The sequence below is a fragment of the Hyperolius riggenbachi genome, chromosome 8 (assembly GCF_040937935.1).
Source record: "Hyperolius riggenbachi isolate aHypRig1 chromosome 8, aHypRig1.pri, whole genome shotgun sequence".
Classification (NCBI taxonomy): domain Eukaryota; kingdom Metazoa; phylum Chordata; class Amphibia; order Anura; family Hyperoliidae; genus Hyperolius; species Hyperolius riggenbachi.
Window position 1 is genome coordinate 29932291 of NC_090653.1, and position 24303 is coordinate 29956593.

Genomic DNA, 24303 nt, shown 5'->3' on the forward strand with positions numbered 1-24303 from the left:
GTACAACCATTCTTGGATAAGTCTGTAAACATTTTAGGAGATCATCAGAACAAAGGACATTTATATTATGGAAGTGCAAACATTCAATGCTTGTTTTTTTTGCTAAACTGCCCTGATATGCAGTTTGTGAGAATATTTTGTATATTGGTGTACACCATTGTCTGTATTATTATGTTCCCCATGTTCGTTTCTTACTTTGTACAGCGCCACGGAATATGATGGCACTGTACAAATTAATAATATTAATAATAATAATAATACGGGGGGTATCAAACTCAGTCATGTAAAGGGCTAAAATCTACAACACTGGCCTCAATTCACTAAGATTTATCAAACACTTTACCGAACGTTTGATAATTTACCCCATGGGTAAAATCTAATTTTGAATTCACTAAGGTGTTATATATTTATTGAACGTTTTATCGATAAAACATTGGATAAATCTATAACACCTTAGTGAATTCAAAATTAGATTTTACCCATAAGGTAAATTATCAAACTTTCGGTAAAGTGTTTGATAAAGCTTAGTGAATTGAGGCCATAGTCTAAGTTGTGGGTCAAATTGTTTATTAGTATTTGACCAGGGCTAAGTCTGGACTTTTTGCTGCCTGAGGCAAACTTGTGAGGATGAATTCCTCATTAAGAGCCTGCCAGTATCAATACAGCAGATGTGTTGGTTACCTCAGCAACAGCAATTTCTCTTACACACTGCACTGTGTGAAAAACCTTCCTAACTCCTCTTATTTTAGAACAGTTTAAAGGATACCCGAACTGACATGTGATATGATGGGATACCTGAATATCAGGTATGCAATTGGCTGACTCAGTCCTGACAGGAAGTGACTACAGTGTGACCCTCACTGATAAGAAATTCCCCTTTTTTTACCTCTTTCTTGCTCTCAGAATCCATTTTCTGCTAGGAAAATGTTTTTTGTAGTTGGAATTTCTTATCAGTGAGGGTCATACTGTAGTCACTTCCTGTCTGAGTCAGGACTGAGTCAGCCAATTGCATACCTGATATTCAACTCTTTCAGGGAGAGAAAGAAAAAAAGGAACACAGCATAGTTATTTGTGTGCTAGGCGCTGTACAAACACATGTCTATCTCATCATGTCACATGTCAGTTTGGGTATCCTTTAAGAAGGAAACTGCGCTATCTAGTGATTTCTTAAGATGTCTTAGACAGTTCTGTTTGGGTTTCTAAAAACCTAACAATATTTTGTCTCAGACACTCTTAATAAATGTCCCCTCGAAAACCCTCATGCCAAATCCCTTAGTCAGGGGCGTAGCAATAGGGGGTGCAGAGGTAGCGACCGCATCGGGGCCCTTGGGCCAGAGGGGCCCCGAAGGTCCCTCCCTCAACCACAGTATTAGCTCTCTATTGGTCCTGTGCTCATAATAATCACTTCTATAGATACTTTGAATAGTGGTAATCATTAACACACTGTTCCCCATCCCCTTCTTGCTCCTCTGACACTGTGGTTGCCATTGGCAGGTTTTGGTGCACCGTATCAATTGTCATGTAAAGAGTGCTTGGGGGGCCCCATGTAAAACTTGCATCGGGGCCCACAGCTCCTTAGCTACGCCACTGCCCTTAGTTCATACTAATGACCATTTCCTTTTAACCAAAGTCAGATCCGTATTTTTCTGTTCAGTCGGGGATCTTGCTGCTAAGTAGCCAAACAGATCCATTGCCTCTTTACAGTTCTGTTGAATTTCTTCTACAAAACTGAAGTCCAGATTAGTTCTCCATTTTTGGGTCACCTGTGAGGACTCCCGTGAAAAGGTCATGACACCATTGTAATTCTCCACCTCCTCGTGGGTGACATTGAAAGCCCACTGTTCCAGGTCTTTGGTTAGAGAAAGACTGGCAAAACTGTAAATTTGCTGAATGCTTTGAAGAGGATCATTGGAGAGGTCCTCGTGGCGAATGACCATATACCGTCCCTGCAAAGCTTTAGCTGCTTTGGCCACATTGTTGATGTCGACCTGAGATTTACAGATCTTCTCCATGACTCTGCTTATTGTTATATTTTTGTCTCCTTCATTCCTAAGTACAATTTTATCCTCAATTTCGAGATCAAAATATTTCCTTGAAAAGGCAATGGCTCGAGGGTCTCTTACAAGGTGCAGAATCCGAAGATCGAGAGCAGAATCCCGAAAAAGGGGCAATAGAATAGAAAGGTCAAAAATCCGAACTGTTTTCATGACCACATGGCTGTGTGTTTTGCACCTCTCTGCCATTGTTTCCAGAGAAATATCTTTACATCGGTGATAGCACTTGAAACGGTCATAGCCTTCGGAGGGGATGAATGCTGAACAAGCTGGAGGGCTGCAAAGAGCTAGAGATTCTGCAAAGAAACGCAATTCACCAATATAATTTCCCCCCTTGGGAAGGTACTGCCGAAGAGGAGACACATCACAAGTGAAGAGAGATCGTAGGAGGTCTCTTACAGGGTAATGGAGTAGCTCCGAACTCTCGTTTCGAAATTTCATCCAGACAGGATGTCCAGGCTCAAAGAGGTAAAACACATCACTGTGATGGTTGAAGATCTGACCTACGAAGGAGGAACCCGATCTCCAAGATGACACAACCAGGAGGTGGACGGGGTTCTTTTTCAGAGTTAAAGATGGGGAGTATGAAATGGAAGGACTTTTGATAGAAAGGATTTGAAGTAAGCAGAAGATCATAAAAAATATAAACAGCAAGGAGAGCAATTTGACACGTGAGAACATCCTCAGCAGGAACAACCAGGCTGACTTGAAGTCAAGAAAAGAATAGACTGGGAAGAAAAGCTGTAAAAAAAACAAAAACAAAACACATAACAAAAAGGTTAGTAAATGAGAATAACAGAGTGTACAATAATATGTTTCAAAAAGTGGAAAAAGTAAAATCTACCGGTGGAAAGAAAGGTTTGTACCCTGGTGACAGCAGCAGTAAGACCTGGCCCAGTACGTCTTGCCAAAAATAGCCATAGCTACTGCAACCTTATGCCAACACCATCCCACTAACTAAGACAATGAGAAAGGGAAATGACTTGGACTGGTAGACAGTGGGAATGCCACTGACCAGAAACAAAAATCTAGGTGACTTATTTTCTTGGTTATTTACCAAGAATTTGGTTTTTAAGCTCATTTAGCTTCCTTTTATCCTTTTGGCGCCTCTGTTCTCCTGCATAATATTGAGTCCACCCTGGGTGGAGGGTTGAACCCCTTTTTCTCATCTACAGAGAGCGACTTCTTATTCCTGAGTGGGGTCAGGAAAATCTCCCCACCTGCCTTTACAGTGGTTGCCTAATGGTAACCCTGGTTTGTGAGTATTAATATTTACTCTATCTAGTAACCATTTACCAGTACATATTACACTATTGGGGCTCTTGGTGTTCCTTGTTTTTAAAAATCTAGATGACACTGACCATATTTGACAAGGGCCACCATGCTAGAGACTGCAGATCTCATGAAAGTGGCATAAGATCAAGACACCAGTGGACTTTCCAGAAGTGACCATGACTGCTGCATCGATAAGATGAGCACATATCTTTCTTTCCACAAAGCTAAGACAATCAAAACGAGCATCAGAATATTATTTTTATTGGCTAGGTAAGTTCACACTTAAGAGGAATCTGTTTTTTCTGTTTTTGACAATAGCTCAAAGAACACAGCCAATAAAATAGATACACAATATAACAATTAAACAGTACATAAAGGACTCATTATATTAAAGAGAATCTGTATTGTTAAAATCGCACAAAAGTAAACATACCAGTGCGTTAGGGGACATCTCCTATTACCCTCTGTCACAATTTCGCCGCTCCCCGCCGCATTAAAAGTGGTTAAAAACTGTTTTTAAAAGTTTGTTTGTAAACAAACAAAATGGCCACCAAAACAGGAAGTAGGTTGATGTACAGTATGTCCACACATAGAAAATACATCCATACACAAGCAGGCTGTATACAGCCTTCCTTTTGAATCTCAAGAGATCATTGTGTGTTTCTTTCCCCCTGCATCTCTCATGCACTGAAGTTTCAGGCTGCTTGTTTCTTCCTGCAAACAGCTTTGCCCTTGTCTGTAATTCTTCAGTATGTGAAAGCCCAGCCAGCTCAGAGGACGCTTTATCCAGCTTGTAAAAGATAAGAGAGAAGCTGCTCTAATCTAAATAACACACAGGCAGTGTGCATAGAGGGGCCTGGAAGGGGGAGTTCATAGCAGAACCACAACACTGAAGAATTTGGCAGCCTTCCAGACACAGGCTCACAAGTCTGACAAGAGAGAGATAAGTTGATTTATTACAGAGACTGTGATAGTACAAAGTGCTTTATAAAACAGGTTCTGGGATACGATCCTTTATATTGTGGAGGATCAAAAAGCCACAGTCCTTTTTAGGGCAATCCACCTTGCCCTTCAACATTTGTTTATATCTTTGAAAAGGACTAAAGTATATTGCAATGCAATCTCAGACAGGCAAAAAAGTCTCTGAAAAAACTTTATTGACACATATACAAAAATAGAAAAAGTGGTTCTTCAATATCACAAATAGTAGGTCTTTAGAATCACATTGGTTGGTGTGAAACAACAATGGTTGTAGCTTTGTGGGCATTTACACTTCAAGGCAACGACACATGCTCGTTTCAGGCTTTTGTAAAGAATTGTATGCGCCCTTCATCAGGCCGTGTTGCCTAATTCTGCACAGCTCAACCAGGAAGAAAAAAACAATCGAACGCAGAGCCAAAAAATGGGGGGCATCTGTACCGACCAGATGCACTAAACCTTCCCAAAAGCTGCAATGGAGAGTTGCTGAGCTCAGGTGCAGTTTGGGGCCTAGTTCTGTACAGAGTGACAGAGTGAAGTGTGACTAGCCTAGATGCTAGAAGCACGTCTATGAACAGGGAAGGAGGCATGTGGTGTATCACAGAGTGGCTTTCGGTGGTCAGGATGAATAGAAGAACAATGCTGTCTAGGGGCAGTTGGGTGTCGTGTTAGGGAAAGTTAGGGAACTCCCATACACATGCCGTATTCTCGCCCAAGTCTGTCCTTAAAGCAAACCCGAGCCGAAGTTTAGGTGAAAAATCACATACCTAAGGAGAAGTGTAACCCGATTTAAACGTTAGCACCAAATCCACCAGACACTGACTCAGATTAAATTATTAAAGATTTATTTGCAACCTAACGGTGGTCACTGTCAGCTTCAATCAACCTGTAACACTTCAACAACACAACACACCTCCCTTGCACATCACAGGTCAAAATACACAATCACCAAGTCTTCACAGCCGTGCACCAGTAAAAGCTGCGGAATAAAAAGGTTAAGTTACATACAAATTATATAAGAAATTTGAGCTACAAAGGTCTTCTTGTACACAATCAATCACTTTACAGCATGTTTACATCACAGTACCACTGTTAGGACGTGGGCTGGGGAAGGGGATGGTCTACTGAGCAATTTCAGTTCTTAAACAGTTCTCAGTCCCTTGCAACCAAGTCCATGCTATATTGCTCAGCAAAACCTTGGGGGAATTCGTGACAGTTCTTAAGATGGTACTGTATAGTTGCACAGTTCGTTGGTTGATCCCAAAAGGATGTTCACCTTGCTCAAATATCTCTTAGACTCTTTATCCTTGATAATATCTCACCACAAACCCACTTTACTCTTAACACACCTCTCTGGATAGGGCCTCCCAAAATAACAAACAAAATAAAATATAAATCAAATAAACAAAAAGGTTAGGAAAATAAAAGTAAACAAAATAAAAGATAAAGTGACCAATGCACCCAGCTCTGCCACCCAAATCACTCTCCCACAATATAACTCCCTTTTAGTGCACTTTGACGTTTACGCTGAATAAGCTCTAATTTAGAGTTGATGCACAACTTGTACTCCAAGTAAGTTAACTCTGTATCTTGGTCAGCTTGAAAATGGGGGAGAAACCGAGAGCCCAATATGGTGCAGTATGTTAATATGGAGAGGTCTGTTGTGAATAAATGAGATGATTATACTCACAAGGGTGGGTCGCCACAAAGGCAACCACTGGAAAGGCCGGCGGGGAGAATTGTAACCTGACCCCGCTCAGGTTAAAAAGTCGCTCTCTGTAGATAGGAGAAAATGGGGATACACCCCTCCACCAAGGGTGGACTAGATGATATTGAAATATGATGTCAGAGGCGCTCTACCTGGTTCATGACCTGATTTTGCACCCTCCAAATAATCGTTTGCCTGAAGAAGCGGGACTGTTACCCGTGAAACGCGTTGCACTTTTGGAGTTACTAATAAATGTTACTTTAGACTGTAAGTAACCTGTCCATTGTCCGGCCATTTTTTTCAGAAGGGAGGTGAGTCCACCCACTTCCCCCTTTTTAACAATTTTAACTAATTTTATTCTGCTTGGCGCCTCTGTTATCATATTTCTGTATCTTGGTCAGATGACAGTTCACTTCTTACTGTAGCACACTTAAGTATCACAAGATGCAATGCAACGCCTCCTTTTTCACTTATCTTCTTTTAATACTGAAAGGTTCTCTTTTACTATCACGACCTTAGTAATTTCCAGTCTCCTTAGGACTGTGTACTTAAGGAATATGCTTAAATCACACTTTGGTGCACTTCTTGTATCAAACTCTCAGTAACACTTCAGAACATAGCACGGAAGAGTACTTGACGGGAACAATGTCTCTATAACAGGACTTAATGCAAGTGAGGGCTGTATCAGCTTTGCGGGGTACTTATGGAGGATGTTAATGTCTCTAGTGACAGGAAGGCCTTTACTCTCAATACACTTTATATAAGTGGCAGAAGATTTCTTCACTTTAGTTGGGCAGCTCTATCTTGCATCAACAACTGTATCATCAATACAAGGTCTCTGTATCTTTAAAGCTTTTGCACACAAACAGTCTCTTGTAACAGTACTTTGAACAGATCTGGCCTCTCCAGTTTCTGGGTTGCTATATTTCTATCTCAGCACTCATCTGGCTGCCGGGGTCCTTTCTGTCCGAACTAGCTCGGATGGACTCAGTGCAAGCTGCCTCTGGTCTCTGGTCACTGTCTGGCCAGGTTGCCTCTGCCTTACTTGCTCCACTGTAGTCACTGCATGGCCGCCGGATCCCCGCTTAGTCTCCGGGGTGACTGCTGTGGCCTTCTCTCTGTTCGTGGCCTCCTTTCCCGCTCCTCACAGCTGCTCCTGTCTCCCAAGTTCCTCTCCTCTCTCCACTCTCTGGCCCGCTCTGGCTAGATTCAGCCAGTTCCCTCCGGCTACACCCTTCTAGCTTTGCGCCTGCGCTGTAGCTTCCGACAGGCCGCATGGGGCTTCTGGAAAGTTCCACTGCTCTGTGTGCTTTGGCGCTTAGCAACAGTCTATGCGACAATTGCCTCCTCTCCTCTCCCATGCGTTGGTTCCACAGACAAGCATCTAAGGCGAAACTTAGCCTTAGATGCTAAAGTTACCTCACACATAGAAATACATTAGCAAAACTTTTGGGACCCTCTTTTAGAGGGTTACAGAAGGAATCATCTGGATTCTCCAGAGGCTTCCCACGCTGTCCTCTGGTCCACCGCTGCTGTCCGGGACCCTCCGGAACATCGGGACCATGCTCCTTTTCAGGCATGAGCGTGGTCAGGGTGGAGCCACGTAAGCACGGCACACCTGCGCAGGAGCACAAAGCCACTCATGCAGAAGCAGCTCCAGCTTACCGAACAGGCACAGCCGTACTTATGCAGGCACAGTACAGCCACACTCGTGCTTGAAGAAGAACATGGCCCCAGTCAGATTTCCAACAAGCCCTTGTAAGAAATGTATGAAGGGTCTGCGAGTGGCAACAGGGGACTGGAGGACAGCATGGGAAGCCTCTACAGGACCCAGAGGCTTCCCTCTCCATAGGTAAGCATGTGATTTGTTGTGACCTGAGTTTTGGTTTGGTAGTTATATAGCACTGACAATTTCTGCAGCACATTACAGAGTACATAGTCATGTCACTGACTGTCCTCAGACACTCTAATCCTACCATAGTCATAGTCTAATGTCCTACCATATTGTTATTATGTATTTATATAGCACTGACATCTCCTGCAGCACTTTACAGAGTACATAGTCATGTCACTGACTGTTTTCAGAGGAACTCACAGTCTAATCCTACCATAGTCATAGTCAGTAGCGTTCCTACCGTCAAGCGGCAAGAGCGGCCCGCCCCAGGTGTCTTCATGGTGGAGTCCTGTGCTGCCGTCCCTGTTGCTATGCTAGGTTTGCCTGTGGCCTCAATCCCTGCAGGGGCCTCAGGCTGGGCTGCCCACCTGTGTTCCCCTCCCTCCCATCAGACCTGCAGATCAGCACGGAGAGCGCCGGGACAGACCTACAGACAACGCGAGACCCGACTACTTCATTGGCGGAAGTGACGTCACTCCTCACCTCCTGCATATGAACTGACTCGCGCAGCTGCACACTGTGCGCTGCTCTGTCAGTCAGCTGATCGTAGGTCAGTCCCTGCTCGCCGCGCTGATCTGCAGGTCTGATGGGAGGAGGGAGGAAGCGAGAGAGAGAAATACTACCTACCTACATAAATAACCACTAACTGCTACCTGCCTAAACCCACATGTAACCACTCTACTACCTAACCACCCACTGCTGCCTACCTACCTAAACCGACCAACCTACCTAACCACCCACCCACTGCTACCTAAACCTTACCTACCTAACCACCCACCCAAACCCACGCACTGCTACCTACCTACCTACCCACAAACTGCTACCTACCTACCTAAACCTAGTGATGGCCCGAACCTCCGATTTTCGTTTCGCGAACTTCCACGAAAGGTTCGGTTCGCGCGAACTTTCGCGAACCGCATTAGACTTCAATAGGGATGCGAACTTTGAAAACTAGAAACATTTATGCTGGCCACAAAAGTGATGGAAAAGATGTTTCAAGGGGTCTAACACCCGGAGGGGGGCATGGCGGAGTGGGATAGGCGCCAAAAGTCCTGGGGAAAAATCTGGATTTGACGCAAAGCAGCGTTTTAAGGGCAGAACTCACACTAAATGCTAAATTGCAGGCCTAAAGTGCTTTAAAACATCTTACATGTGTATACATCAATCAGGGAGTGTAATTAGAGTACTGGTTCACACTGACACACCAAACGCACTGTGTAACGCACCGCAAACAGCTGTTTGCGTAGTGACGGCCGTACTGGACTAGTGTGCACCATGGCAAGAGTGCAGGGCATGGCGGTTTTCAAGCCCATATGGTCGCCGGGCTGTGGTAGCTCAATGATAGAACAACAGTGACTGTCCAGCTGATCAAATTTGCTCTGTCCACAATGAAGCAACAACCTTATTATCTTCTTGTATGTAGGTAGGCATAGGTAGGTGCCCCAGTATAGGTAGGTAGGCATAGGTAGGTGTCCCAGTATAGGTAGATAGGCATAGATAGGTGCCCCAGTAGTTAGCTAGACATAGGTAGGAGTCCCAGTATAGGTAGGTAGGCATAGTTAGGTGCCCCAGTATAGGTAGGTAGGCATAGGTAGGTGTCCCAGTATAGGTAGGTAGGCATAGGTAGGTGCCCCATTATAGGTAGGTAGGCATAGGTAGGTGCCCCAGTAGTTAGCTAGGCATAGGTAGGAGTCCCAGTATAGGTAGGTAGGCATAGGTAGGTGCCCCAGTACTTAGCTAGGCCTAGGTAGGTGCCCCAGTATAGGTAGGTAAGCATAGGTAGGAGTCCCAGTATAGATAGGTAGGCATAGGTAGGTGTCCCAGTATAGGTAGATAGGCATAGGTAGGTGTCTCAGTAGTTAGCTAAGCATAGATAGGAGTCCCAGTATAGGTAGGTAGGCATAGATAGGTGCCCCAGTAGTTAGCTAGGCAAAGGTAGGAGTCCCAGTATAGGTAGGTAGGCATAGGTAGGTGTCCCAGTATAGGTAGGTAGGCATAGGTAGGTGTCCCATTATAGGTAGGTAGGCATAGGAAGGTGCCCCAGTAGTTAGCTAGGCATAGGTAGGAGTACCAGTAAAGGTAGGTAGGCATAGGTAGGTGCTCTAGTATAGGTAGGTAGGTAGGCATAGGTAGGTGTCCCCGTATAGGTAAGTAGGTGCCCCAGTAGTTAGGTAGACATAGGTAGGTATCCCAGTATAGGTAGTTAGGCAGGGTTTGGCTGGCACAGTAATAGCAATTACCAAGGTCCAGCTGCAACAGATAGGGCTGTATAATGCAGTGTCAGTGGGCAACACAAAAAAAAAAAAAAACACATCAGGAGAACATTAGCTCTCAAAAGAGCTGTTGTGGGGTGCTATTTTAGCAATAACAATCAGCCACGAGCAAGCTAACAAGCCTACGAGAGCCTAACTAATCTTTCCCTATTAGAGTCTGCCAGCAGCTGTCCCTTCACAAATTACTGCAGGTACACGAGTGAGTGTAATAGCCAGCGCTGCATGCCTTTTATAAGGGGAGGAGTGGCTTCAGGAGAGAGTGTAGCCTAATTGGCTACAATGTGCCTGCTGACTGTGATGTAGAGGGTGAAAGTTGACCCTAATGGCGCACTGTGGGGGCAAACTGAACTTCCACAAAAGTTCACCTTCGCTGGCAAATGCGAACCACCGAAAGTTCGCCTGGAACCGTTTGCCGGTGCCATCTCTACCTAAACCCACACACTGCTACCTACCGCTACCTACCTACCTAAACCCACAAACTGCTACATACAGACTGTCCTCAGAGGAGCTCACACTCTAATCCTACCATAATCATAGTGTAATGTCCTGCCATATTATTATTATGTATTTATATAGCACTGACATCTCCTGCAGCACTCTACAGAGTACATAGTCATGTCACTGGCTGTCCTCAGAGCTTACAATCTAATCCTACCACAGTCATAGTCTAATGTCCTACAATACTATTATTATTATTATTATGTACTTATATAGCAGCACCATCTTCTGCAGCACATTACAGAGTACATAGTCATGTCACTGAGAGGAGAGCACAATCTAATCCTTCTACTACCTGTCATGCTCACTAATTTTCCTCTTTTTTTTGGGGGGGGGGGGGGGGTAGGTGTCTGTGGATAATCAGCACCGGGTGTCAAATACCCTAGGTACGCCACTGGTCATAGTCTAATGCCCTACCATATTATTATTATATATTATATTATATTATATTATATACTTATATAGCATCTTCTGCAGAACATTACAGTGTACATAGTCGTGTCGCTCACTGCCCCTCAGAGGGGCTCACACAGCCTAATCCCGATTCCCTACTATAGTCCTATATCCAGTATATATATATCTCTATCGTAGTCTAGAGCCAATTTTAGGGGGTAGCCAATTAACCTATCTGTATGTTTTTGGGATGTGGGAGGAAACCTGAGTGGCCGGAGGAAACCCACACAGACACGGGGAGAACATACAAACTCCTTGCAAATAGTGCCCAGGCTGGGATTCAAACCGGTGACCCAGCGCTGAGAATGCTATCCACTGCACTACCTTGCTGCCCTATAATGATCAACATTTTACCCATACTTTTTTTGATCTGGGAAATATCAGTTATTTTCCTGGTTAACCCTGTAAGGCTATGTCAGAATTATAAAAAAATCAATAAATAATAATAATAATAATAATAATAATAATAATAATAATAATAATATATTACACAGTGTATGCCTATTGCCTACCTTACACCTGATGGTAGTGGACTTTTATCCTCTCCTTCTGTATGTAACTGGCCACCTAGACTGTAAGCCTGACGGGGCACACATGTCTTCCACTTCTGCAGTATCCTGCGCTCCCTCCACCTGTTGCCTAACCAGACAAGATTCTCTTGTTCTTCGACTATATTCCTTGTCGCTCCCAAGCATTATTTTGGAAGCCTGATGAGACAGGTACAGTTCCCCTCCCACACTGTATTGTGTTCCCCTCTCTAACAGCCTGAGGGTACAAGCCACTTATCAAAGGTTCCACACTCTGTACAGGCTCGGGGGAATTTCACATTATAAGGTATTTACATACCAGATACCAATGGACAACATTCCTGAATACTACGTATGGATGGAGTGGCAACCATCACTACAGGTGTAAAGGGAAAAGGGGACTGTGTATAGTAAGGAATAAAAGCATTCTTAGATTTGTAACAAAATTTGATGATTCCTCTGCTCCTACATGTTGTTCTGGTATGCCGGCTCCACTGCCAACGACATAACGGCATAAACTATAGAGGATGGTCAGGTCAGCAGAGAGAATCATTGGGAGACCCCTCCCCCCACTTGACTGGCCCATCATCACACAAGACTGCGCTCCAGGGCGTTTAGAATTGCCAATGATCCCTCTCACCCAGGCCACTGCTGCTTCAGCCTGCTTCCTTTAGGCTGGAGGCTTTGGGTCATCTCCGCCAAGACTGCTAGACAAAGAAGAGGGAAAAGAGACGCCCAATATGTATAAAATACTCTAAAAACACTAAAAATAAAGAAAATTGTGGTAGCTTACCTCACAGACGACAACTCACTTTTGAGTAGAGATATTAAATAATAACTGGAAATGTGTTTCTTGGGATCTAGCCCACTTCCTGGCACCCCGAATGTGGCTATTTGACTGCAGCGGCCCTTTATTTGGCCTGAGGAAGTGGGCTAGATCCCACGAAACAAGTTGCCAGTGCTTATTATTAAATATTTCTACTCAAAAGTGAGTTGTCGTCGGTGAGGTAAGCTACCTCAATTTTCTTTATTTTTAGTGTTTTTAGAGTATTTTATACATATTGGGCACCTCTTTACCCTCTTCTGTGCCTTACTCCCCCCCCCCCCCCCCCATTGCCTGGTGAGTTCCATACACCAGACCCGAGGTGGAATCCCACCACCCTACAGGTATCAGAGTGCGTGTGATTCTTCACTAGAGAGCGACCAACTCCAGGATTGCTGATATACATGAGTGGAGTCAGGTATAAGATACTCCACATGCCTGAAGTGGTCAGTTGCCGCTCGTGCAAACCCACCCTATTGAGTATTCCCTCGTAGAACATTTCTTTCTATACACTCTACCACTTGTGATGTACTGCACCATTTGGGCTCCAGTTGTCTTTGTGTTTTTTTTCCCAGTACCCTATGCTAGACAAAGAAACACTTTCTACTCCCTCCACAGGCTCCCATCAGAGAACCACACCAATAGCCGAGGCCAGGGCTGTGTCACGGCCAACCAGTCAGCCGGTCCGCTGGACCAAATCACTCTGGACTAATCATTCTAAACTAAACCATTCGGTCCCATTTCATGTCACAATTTTTGGAACCGTTGACTGTTGCTACTGCTGCTCTCTGTGGTAAACTGCATGCTATGTCTCTGTATGTCTCTTGCTATCTATATCAGGGATGAGCAGAAACTACTCCAGTGCGAATTTACGCATCGTAGTTTGCATCTACACATCGTAGTTTGCATCTACACATCGTAGTTCATAGACGAAATTTCAAAACTACGCTTATGAATTTACACGTAGCGAAGTACACCTGCTATGCGTAGTTTACATATGTATTGCGAAGTAAACTACGAATGCGATACTCGCGTCTGTTTTTCCGTGTACGATTGTATGCTTACAAAATTACGCATTGAAAAAGGGGAATGTACGCATAGAAGAGTTCCCGGTAAAAGCATTTAAAGAAGAATTAATGCGGAAAGTTTTCCGCAAAAGGGCATAAGCGTCCGCATACACTACGCTTCGCACTACGCGTAATTGCGTATTTTAGCGCGTAGTCTACGAAATGCATACAAAGCGAATATTTTATTTTGAAGCCGTAATTTTGTGAAGCGTAATTGCATAAAACTACGAGTAGTTCCAGCGTAGCGAAGTTGGCTGACTAAGACCATCCCTGATCTATATATGTCCTATTCCTGAGCCTTGTATTGTGCCAAACCCAATTCCGGGTATGACCCAGTTATGCTTGGCAAAATAAATTATTCTGATTTTGATTCTGATGTTTGTTTGAGACACCTGCTAGTTTTTTGTATTTTTTTTTTTTTTTAGTATTTTTTGTGTGGAAAAAGTATACATACAAAAACATAAAAAATCTAAATATATATTGAGCACAATAAAAGAAAGGCATGTAGCTTACCACTTACCTCCAATGGATGCAGACATTTAATAAAGCACAACTACCAAGCGTTTCTGGGGACTTCGTCAGATAATCAGTGCCTGAAAATGGATATTTTTATCAAACAATTTTTTAACAGATGCGTTAGCATTAAAAATAGTAGGGGTTAAAACTGTTATATAAATTACTAATACAGATGGCTCGAACCTCCGATTTTAGGTTCGCAAACCTCGAACGCGAACTTCTTCAAAACTTTGCGTTCGCGCAATCCATGGGAACCGCAATAGACTTCAATGGGAAGGCGAACTTTCAAAACTACAAACACTAATTCTGGCCACAAAAGTGATGGAAAAGATGTTTCAAGGGGTGTAACACCTGGAGTGGGGCATGGATGAGTGGGATACACACCAAAAGTCCCGGGGGAAATTACGTATTTGACGCAGAGCAGGGTTTTAATGGCAGAAATCACATTGCATTGCTGAATTGGAGGCATAAAGTGCTTTAAAACATCTTGCATGTGTATACATCAATCAGGGAGTGTAATTAGTGTACTGCTTCACACTGACAGACCAAACGCACTGTGTAACGCACCGCAAACAGCTGTTTGTGTAGTGATGGTCGTGCTGGACTGGTGCACATGATGGCGAGAGTGCAGGCGATGACAGCTTTCAAGCCCTTATGGTCGGGCTGAGGTAGCTCAATGACAGAACAACAGTGACTGTCCAGCTGTTCGAATTTAGTCTGTCCACAATGAAGCAACGACCTTATTATCTTGGGTGTGCCCCCCAACACACTCATATAGCTGGTCATTGCTTCATTGTGATACGCAAGCCCCTTCACCGCAGCAAGGTAAGGATCACAAAGGGGAATTGACACATGTACATGCCTTTTGTTTTGTTGTTGCAGCCTCAGTGCAGCCAGAAAAATTAGGCAGGCATGCAGGGGCGTGACTAGAAGTCCCCAGGCCCCCCTGCAAGAATTTGAGCGGGCCCCCCCTCCACCCCACCTTGGGGCCCGCTCATGGCCATTTGGTGGGGGGGGGGGCAGGAGGGGTCGCAGCATGAGGGGACAGCTTTGCACATCAGCGGGGAGGGGGGACAGTCCCCCCCCCTCTCTCACCTCAGGCTCTCCCCTCTGCGCTCCCCTCCTGCATATATCTAAGTGTCAGCAACGGCGGTGACAGCAGCTATAATTACCTCCATTCACCACCGGAGGTCTCTGATCCTGTTTTAACAGGAAGTAATGTGAAGCCCTTGCAGATCGGCAAACTCCATGCACAATGTGCAGTCACAGAGGTGCAGTGAAAGGTATACACTGACTGCTGGTATAATACAATGTGCAGTCACACAGATACAGTGAAAGGTATACACTGGCTGCTAGTATAACAATGTGCAGTCACACAGGTGCAGTGAAAAGATATGCAGTGACTGGTATATAAAACAGCCTGCTGTCACACAGATGCAGTGAAAGGTATGCAGTGACTGCTGGTATAACAATGAGCGGTCACACAGGTGCAGTGAAAGGTATGCAGTGACTGTGGGTAGAACAATGTGCAGTCACACAGGTGCAGTGAAAGGTATACAGTGACTGCTGGTAGAACAGTGTGCAGTCACACAGGTGCAGTGAAAAGGTATGCAGTGACTGCTGGTAGAACAATGTGCAGTCATACAGGTGTAGTGAAAGGTATGCAGTGACTGCTGGTAGAACAATGTGCAGTCACACAGGTGCAGTGAAAAGGTATGCACACTGACTGATATATAAAACAGTGTGCTGTCACACAGATGCACTGAAAGGTATGCAGTGACTGGTATTATAATACAATGTGCTGCAGTCACAGCAGACAGGTGCTGTGAAAAGGTAGGCATTGAATGTGCTGGGCCTGGCACAGTATAGCAATTAGCAAGGGCCAGCTGTGACACACAGGGCTGTATATGCATTTTTCAGCAATAAATATCAGCAAGGAGCAAGCTAACAGACCTCCTAACTATCGCTTTCCCTATCTCTCCAATGTCTCTCCCTTCTCTTACTAATATCAGCAGCAGACAGAGTGAGAAAATGGCCGATGCTGCTGCCTTTTATAAGGGGGAAGGGGGTCCAGGAGGCAGTGCAGCCTGATCGGCTGCCATGTGTCTGCTGACTGTGATGTAGAGGGTCAAAGTTTAGCCCAATGATGTAGTATGGGGGCGGGTCGAACTCGCATAAAGTTCACGTTCGGCCGTGAACGCGATCTCGAGTTGTTCGCGCGAACAAGCTCGCTTTCGAACCGTTTGGGCCATCTCTAATTACTAATTTAGAGTGCTCCTTCTAATTAATTATTTTGATGCAAAAGGGATATATAGGTCCTGATTCACAAAGCGGTGCTAACAGTTAGCACGCTGGTGAAAAGCCCTTTATCACGCCTAAACTCAGTTTAGGCATGATAAGTTTAGGCGTGATAAGTTTAGGCGTGATAAGTTTAAGCACCAACTGGGTTAGCACCGCAGTGCACAGCTGATCAAAAGTTTTGCGCTAGCAAAGTCTGGTGCACTTCGCAAAGAGTTTAATGGCGCTGCTTTGCGTGTGGGACTTTGTGCGCGATCTAAACTTATCTAAACTTATCATGCCTAAACTTATCATGCCTAAACTTATCACGCCTAAACTGGTTTTTCACCAGCATGGTGCAATGGTTATCACGCCTAAAGTCTCTAACTGGGTTAGCACCGCTTTGTGAATCGAGCCCATAGAGTCTTGTGCAAATAAATTGCAACAGTGTGAAAAATGCACTGAATAGCCTTTAAAGTGGACCTAATTCTGAACTCTTGCACAGGACAGAAGGAAAACAGAGGGGAATGCACCCTGTATGTATTTAGAGACTTCAGCCTGTCTAATTCTCCCTCATCTGGGACTAACCACAACTGTAATTTGATTTGTCAGCTGTGTCAGCTCAGTCAGGAATCTCCTCTGCCACAGCAGCAGCTAATTTGTAAACACAGGATGTTAACAATATGCCTGCTTCCATGAAAGCAGGAAGTAGACACACTGCAATTGTATTGCAGGATTTGTATCAGCAATAGGGATGATCAATGATATGCAACTTTTTCTGAGTTTATGCAATTTTTTATGGAAATATATGCATCTTAAAAACAGACTAATCAATTTAAACCTGGGTTAAAATATATTCTTTTTTTTTTTTTTTTTTTGCTATAGAACAGTTGCACAGCTTTTTGTGTTAATCTCACAGACCCTGGCAACCATTAATTACACTGCTAGCCCCTGGCAACCATTAATTACACCGCTAGCCCCTGGCAAAAAGGTTAGGAGTAGGATAATAAAGTGCTTAGAGAATTAGGATTTGGAAGATTAGCGTTAGGTTTAGGGAAATGAGGGTTGGCAAAATTGATGTCTGGAGACAATGGAAAGTTACAACTCCACTTTGTAAATACTTTGATCTGAAAAAATCTACAGAAAGAAAGTGCTGCTAGCAGCTCTGCATAAATATGCCCATATGGAGTTCCACAGGGTTCTGTACTATCACCATTACTCTTTGCAGTCTACATGCTCCCACTGGGCAAAATAATCCAGAACTATGGTTTAGGATACCATTGTTATGCAGATGACACACAACTGTATCTGTCCTTCAAGCCTGGCACCCAAGACCCATCAGCATCCATAAATGCGTGTCTAGTGGATTTACAAAATTGGATGAACACCAGCTGGCTGAGGCTGAACTCTGACAAAACAGAGGTGTTGGTGGTAGGTGGTCCACACATGATGGATAAAGTTCAAAACGCTCACCACCTCAAACTAGCAATTGGGGGAGATACTGTACAGTATAAAGACTCTGTGCGAAACCTTGGGGTGATCCTGGATGGAAATCTAAAACTCAGACAGCAGGTATCAGCTGTCGTCAAGTCTTCCTTCTTCCATCTAAGAAATATAGCGAAAATAAAACACCTTATCCCAGCTGAAGACCTACCTGCCCTGGTTCACGCATTTGTATCCTCCCGCCTAGACTACTGCAACGCCCTGTTAATCGGATCTACAGATAAGGTTCTGCGCCCCTTACAGCTAGTACAGAATGCTGCAGCCAGACTCCTAGCCAATGCCCCCCGCAGCTCACACATCACCCCAGTACTGCAAACACTTCACTGGTTGCCAGTAAAATGGAGAATCAATTTTAAGATCTGCCTGCTGACATTCAAGGCTCTACACCACATGGGACCCAAATACATAGCGGATCTATTGGAACTTTATGCCCCTCCACGCACCCTCCGCTCTGCCAACAAGATGAAGCTGGTTATTCCCAGGATACACTTAACATTTGGTGCTCGGGCCTTTTCCTATGCAGCCCCTACTCTATGGAACTCACTTCCACAATCAGTACGAGAGGCTCCTTCTCTGGACAGCTTTAAAAAAAGGCTAAAAACTCACCTCTTTTCCCTAGCCTTTGAGACTGCATAATGCAGGGTCACAGCGCTTTGAGTCCCCAGGGAGAAAAGCGCTATATAAATATTATTGTTATTGTTATTGTTTAGAAGAATTAGGATGAGTGTATGGAGAATTAGAGATAAAGGTAAAAAAGTGAATTAGGGTTCAGAGAATTAGAGGTAAGGATAAGAGAGTTAATATCAATAGAATTAAGATTCGTAGAATTAGTGTTGGGGTTAAGAGAGTGATGGTTATCTGAATTTGGTCTTGGGTAATTAGGGCTAGGGAAATAATAATAATAATACGTGGATTTCCGATTTCGTACGAGTCTTTTTTTTTTGGGTCATTTTTTTTCATTCTCTGATTGGCTAAATAATTCCGAGTTGACTCTGATTGGTCCAATCCTTCCAAGGGCTAAAATTACCAAGTTTTTTGGTAATTTTCGGTTTTCTGTTTTCCAATTTCTGAGGAGGCTTTTTCTATAGAATTTTTAGCATTCTGATTGGCCAATACTTGTAATAGGGTTAGGAAATTGTGAATTTGCAGAATTAGGGTTTGGAGATTTAGGATTAAGAGAATAAAGGTTAGAAAAAGTAAGGTTTTAATGATTGATTTTGGGATTGGAGAATATGTTCAAGGCTAGGAGAATTAGAATTAGTAAAAGTAGGATTTGGAGTGTTAAGAATAGTTTTTCGAGAACAAGGGCTACCAGAACTAAAAGTAAGAAATTGAGGATGAGCAGAGTTAGGGTTTTGGAAATTAGCATTAAGGAGGCTAATCTCGTACACCCAGGCGTTTTTGGGGCGTTAAATGCGAAGTTTCAGACATGCCGTTTTTTGGGATCTACCACCGTCCTATTCAAAGCGCCTTGCTCTGCACTAATAGCTGAATTCCAGAGTTCCCCAATCCCTGCATCTCTCTCTCACTTCCTGATGTGTTAAAACAATCAGGATCAATCATAACGGTCACCTGATAATCCATTCCTTTGTATGATAGACTTACAGATCGATGTGAGAAATACCAGAGATTTACATTACAAAGCAGACAGAACTAAGTTCCGCTGAGTTTAAATGCAGGCATTCCCAAACATCAGTGAGCTCTGCAGTTTCTTCACCTCTTTTACAGCTTTGACACTGACTGCAGCAGTTGTTAATTTATTTAATCCTATGACTGTTTTCCTTTTTTTTCCTAGTAGCAGTGGTCTCTTTTCTTCCTTAGTTAACTCTTTCCTGACTCATTTTCTGTCATCCAGCTCCTACCATCTTTGAGAACTGAAGGAATAAAAATGCTGTTTTCTTCCCTTTCATTGCTAAACTGTCATTTTAAATGACACCTGAGCAGTGTCCCTCTTGTTCCCACTGTTCTTCTTAACATATCTATGGTGTTTCGACCATGTAAGGAGGCTTTGCTATTAACCGCTAAAGTCAGCGGGTTTTGGCAAGCTTTTGATCACGAATCACGGCCCGTGATTCCGGATTTTAGAGGCAATCACAGGTAAAATCTGGGCCGAATTCGTAAGGCCATTTCAAATCCGGTTGAAAATCACGACTTTGGTCGAATTTTGATTCCGCCGTGGACGGATTTATTTGAATCCATGATCGGGGGTATCTGAGCATCACTGCTAGCAGAATTAGAGTGTGGAAGATTAGAATTCAAATTGGAGAATGTGTGCTAGCAGAATTAGAGTGTGGAGAATGTGTGTTAGCAGAATTAGCAGTTGGAGAATGTGTGCTTACAGAATTAGAGTGCAGATAATTAAAATACAGCTAGCAGAATGGGTGCTAGCAGTATTAGAGTGTAGAGAATTAGGACACAGTTAGGAGAATGCGTGCTAGCAGAATTGGAGTTTGGAAGATGTGTGCTAGCAGATTTAGATTGTGAATAATTAGGATACAGTTAGGTTACAAGTAGGAGAATGAGGCCTAGCAGAAATAGAGTGTGGAGAATTTGGATACAGTTAGGAGAATGTGTGCTAGCAGAATTAGAGTGCAGAGAATTAGGATACAGTTAGGAGAATGAGGGCTTGCAGAATTAGGGTAAAGGCACACATTAAAGACACAATCTTTATTGTACAATATTACCATTATCTATGTAATATGCGGTAGATAGTGATGTGCGAACAGTGTTCGCCACTGCTCGGGTTCGCCCGGATTTTGGCCTGTTCGGGTTCGGTTCGGCACCCCCGAACACCTCATGGTGTTCGGGAGGGTGCTCGGGCACGCTGCCCGAACCCGAACAGGCCTTCTTTGTTCGGCCAAACACAGCCGTGTCCGGCCGAACATAGCCCCCTATAGGGTCCCAGCATAAAGGGAGAGCATGCCCCGAGCGCGCGGGGGGGGGGGGGGGGGGGGGTCGGAAATGCCCCCCACCCCTCCCCGCTAAGCTCTCCCTTCTGCCGGTACCCTATAATTAAATTTAAGTGCCCAAAAGTACCTGAGGAGGAGGAGGGCAGGAAGAGGGAAGCCGGAGTTCTTGGGCGCTAGTACCATCTGGTACTTCCGCCCTCTCTTGACGCACTTCCTGTTTACATTTGAAGTCGCGTCAAGAGTGCGCAGAAGTACCGCGATGACGCGTACGAGGGTACGTGTCATCATGTAGGAAGTCATCAAGCAGGAAGTGCGTCAAGAGAGGGCGGAAGCACCAGATGGTACTAGTGCCCAAGAACTCCGGCTTCCCTCTTCCTGCCCTCCTCCTCCTCGGGTACTTTTGGGCACTTAAATTTAATTATAGGGTACCGGCAGAAGGGAGAGCTTAGCGGGGAGGGGTGGGGGGCATTTCCGACCCCCCCCCCCCACGCGCGCGGGGCATGCTCTCCTTTTATGCTGGGACCCTATAGGGGCCCCAAAGGGACATGTTCGGGTTGGGTTCGGGGTTCGGCTCGAACATGCCGAACATCAGGGGCATGTTCGGCCGAACCACACCGAACCCGAACATCCAGATGTTCGCCCAACACTAGCGGTAGACCTAAAGTACCTCTTAAAGAGACACTGAAGCGAAAAAAAAAATATATGATATAATGAATTGGTTGTGTACTATGAATAATTACTAGAAGATTAGCAGCGAAGAAAATATTCTCATACTTTTATTTTCAGGTATATAGTGTTTTTTCTAACATTGCATTATTCTATAATATGTGCAGATTACACAACACTCAGCATTCAAAATGATTCTTTCAGAGCAGTCTGTGAAGTAATGACCTCTCCTCTAGCAGAGAAAAAGTAAACAGTTCACTTACCGTTGAGATAATAAAAGTCAGATAACAGCCCCCTCCACGACTAACTTAGTCGGAGAGCTTAATGGCTTGTTTGCATAGAAATAACAACTGGAGTTTCTCAACTCTTCCTGTACTGGAAACAATTAGACTGATGTATCTGATCTTAATGTTTTATTTCTTAGCTGTACTACACATACAAATCATAATATCATACATTTTTTTCCGCTGCAGTGTCTCTTTAATGCTATTTACTCAGTTTACCCTTCTACTACAGTAGTATATACATTTGCTAAAATTGTACAATGAAGATGGCATCATTAGTGGGAATAAGGTTACAGTTAGGTGAGTGAGGATGAGCAGAATCGGAGTTTGGTAAATTAGGTTACAGTTAGGTGAACAAGGATAAGCAGAATTGGAGTTTGGTGAATTAGGTTACAGTTAGGTGAACCAGGATAAGCAGAATTGGAGTTTGGTGTATTAGGTTACAGTTAGGTGAACCAGGATAAGCATAATTAGAGTTTGGTGAATTAGGTTACAGTTAGGTGAACCAGGATAAGCAGAATTGGAGTTTGGTGAATTAGGTTACAGTTAGGTGAACCAGGATAAGCAGAATTGGAATTTGGTGAATTAGGTTACAGTTAGGTGAACCAGGATAAGCAGAACTGGAGTTTGGTGAATTAGGTTACAGTTAGGTGAACCAGGATAAGCAGAATTGGAGTTTGGTGAATTAGGTTACAGTTAGGTGAACCAGGATAAGCAGAATTGGAGTTTGGTGAATCAGGTTACAGTTAGGTGAACCAGGATAAGTAGAGTTGGAGTTTGGTGAATTAGGTTACAGTTATGTCAACCAGGATAAGCAGAATTGGAGTTTGGTTAATTAGGTTACAGTTAGGTGAACCAGGATAAGTAGAGTTGGAGTTTGGTGAATTAGGTTACAGTTAGGTGAACCAGGATAAGCAGAATTGGAGTTTGGTGAATTAGGTTACAGTTAGGTGAACCAGGATAAGCAGAATTGGAGTTTGGTGAATTAGGTTACAGTTAGGTGAACCAGGATAAGCAGAATTGGAGTTTGGTGAATTAGGTTACAGTTAGGTGAACCAGGATAAGCAGAATTGGAGTTTGGTGAATTAGGTTACAGTTAGGTGAACCAGGATAAACAGAATTGGAGTTTGGTGAATTAGGTTACAGTTAGGTGAACCAGGATAAGCAGAATTGGAATTTGGTGAATTAGGTTACAGTTAGGTGAACCAGGATAAGCAGAATTGGAGTTTGGTGAATTAGGTTACAGTTAGGTGAACCAGGATAAGCAGAATTGGAATTTGGGGAATTAGGTTACAGTTAGGTGAACAAGGATAAGCAGAATTGGAATTTGTTGAATTAGGTTACAGTTAGGTGAACCAGGATAAGCAGAATTGGAGTTCGGTGAATCAGGTTACAGTTAGGTGAACCAGGATAAGCAGAATTGGAGTTTGGTGAATTAGGTTACAATTAGGTGAATGACAGCAAGAAGAATTAGCTTTAGCAGAACTACAATTATCAGAAGTGTCACGGTAAGGGACTTTGGCTTGAGTTAAGAAAAATACAGGTCAATCGGGGATCAGAATCTTTGTAAAGTACGTTAAATGGGCTTTTCCACTGACCTAGATACACCTGACAAACTGCGAAATGTACACAAATTTGTATATTTTTGTGCACATTGAATTTGGAAAAATTCACTCCTGTCTGCAAATGTCTGCATTTCCTCCCGAGGCCCCTAACCTCACCATTGCTGAGCCTCGAGAGACTGATGGTTTCTACTGAGAGATCTCTCCTATGGCCGAAGTGTTTCAGTAAGACGGGATTGGAAAGTCTCTTACCTTGATGTCTTTCCTGAGGTCCTCCTTTGAGTTATGTCCGTCCTAAGGTCCTCCTCTGAAGTAGCTCAGCAGTCGCCGTGTGCTGTAATGATGGAGGCATCTCGAAAAGCAGACTTATAAATAAGACACGCAGATAGCCTTTGTTTGGTAGCACCGGGCTGTGGTGAGGTGTACGTGTTCTTGTAAAAGCCTTTGACAAGCTTTCTCTTAGTGACAGTCTATGACCTTCAGTTCCCAGGCACCTATTATTCACCCAGAGGAATGCCTTTTTTCCTGTTCTTTCATAACTGAACAGGAAGGTGTTGCAACAGACCTAGTCTAGTATTGAACCTCTGGGTATCATTCAAAGCAAACTCATCATTTTCTCAGCCAAAAGCAAACAAGAGTATTTGAGACACAGAACATCCTTAAAGCAAACCTGAACTGAAAAATAAAAGTCAAACTTTTACCTCCCGCATAGTCTGCTAATCAATCTCTATCTCCTCTCCTGCATCTTGTTTGTTCACTGTGATCAATGGAATTCTCAGTCGTCTATGGCAATGACCCCATAACAGCTACCAGGTCAGCAGTCTATAAACCAGTAATATTGCTTGAGCCATAGGGAAGCATGGACATTACCTTGCACATCAGTTGTCCTTTCAGTTATAACTGACAGCAACTGATATAGTGAGGCTTTCAGCTTCCCGAGAGACAAGTCTGACACGATCTTGTCAGAAATGGAAGGAATCCTTGTTAGACGAAATGGTGAGCTTCTGAGAGGAGCTGCTGGCGAGGTAAGTATATA

At 43.8% G+C, this 24303-nt stretch overlaps 1 protein-coding gene across 3 annotated transcripts; it reads right to left on the reverse strand.

Moving 5' to 3' along the window:
* Positions 1-532: 532 nt before the first annotated feature.
* LOC137528063 (carbohydrate sulfotransferase 4-like) lies at positions 533-23729 on the reverse strand. 3 transcript variants are annotated; one of them, XM_068249314.1, is made up of 3 exons: positions 23520-23729; positions 14071-14143; positions 533-2795 (listed from the first exon to the last, which is right to left on the reverse strand). In XM_068249314.1, the coding sequence occupies exon 3, from the start codon at positions 2733-2735 to the stop codon at positions 1599-1601; it is 1137 nt and encodes a 378-aa protein (XP_068105415.1). In that variant the 5' UTR covers positions 2736-2795; positions 14071-14143; positions 23520-23729; the 3' UTR covers positions 533-1598. The 3 variants fall into 3 exon arrangements, with proteins under 3 accessions (XP_068105415.1, XP_068105416.1, XP_068105417.1); XM_068249315.1 differs by lacking the exon at positions 14071-14143; XM_068249316.1 differs by lacking the exons at positions 14071-14143; positions 23520-23729 and adding an exon at positions 11646-11700.
* Positions 23730-24303: the final 574 nt, after the last annotated feature.

What these genes read in the sequence shown, in the direction of transcription:
- LOC137528063 (XM_068249315.1), bottom strand. Translation starts at nt 2,735, where the DNA reads ATGTTCTCACGTGTCAAATTGCTCTCCTTGCTGTTTATATTTTTTATG.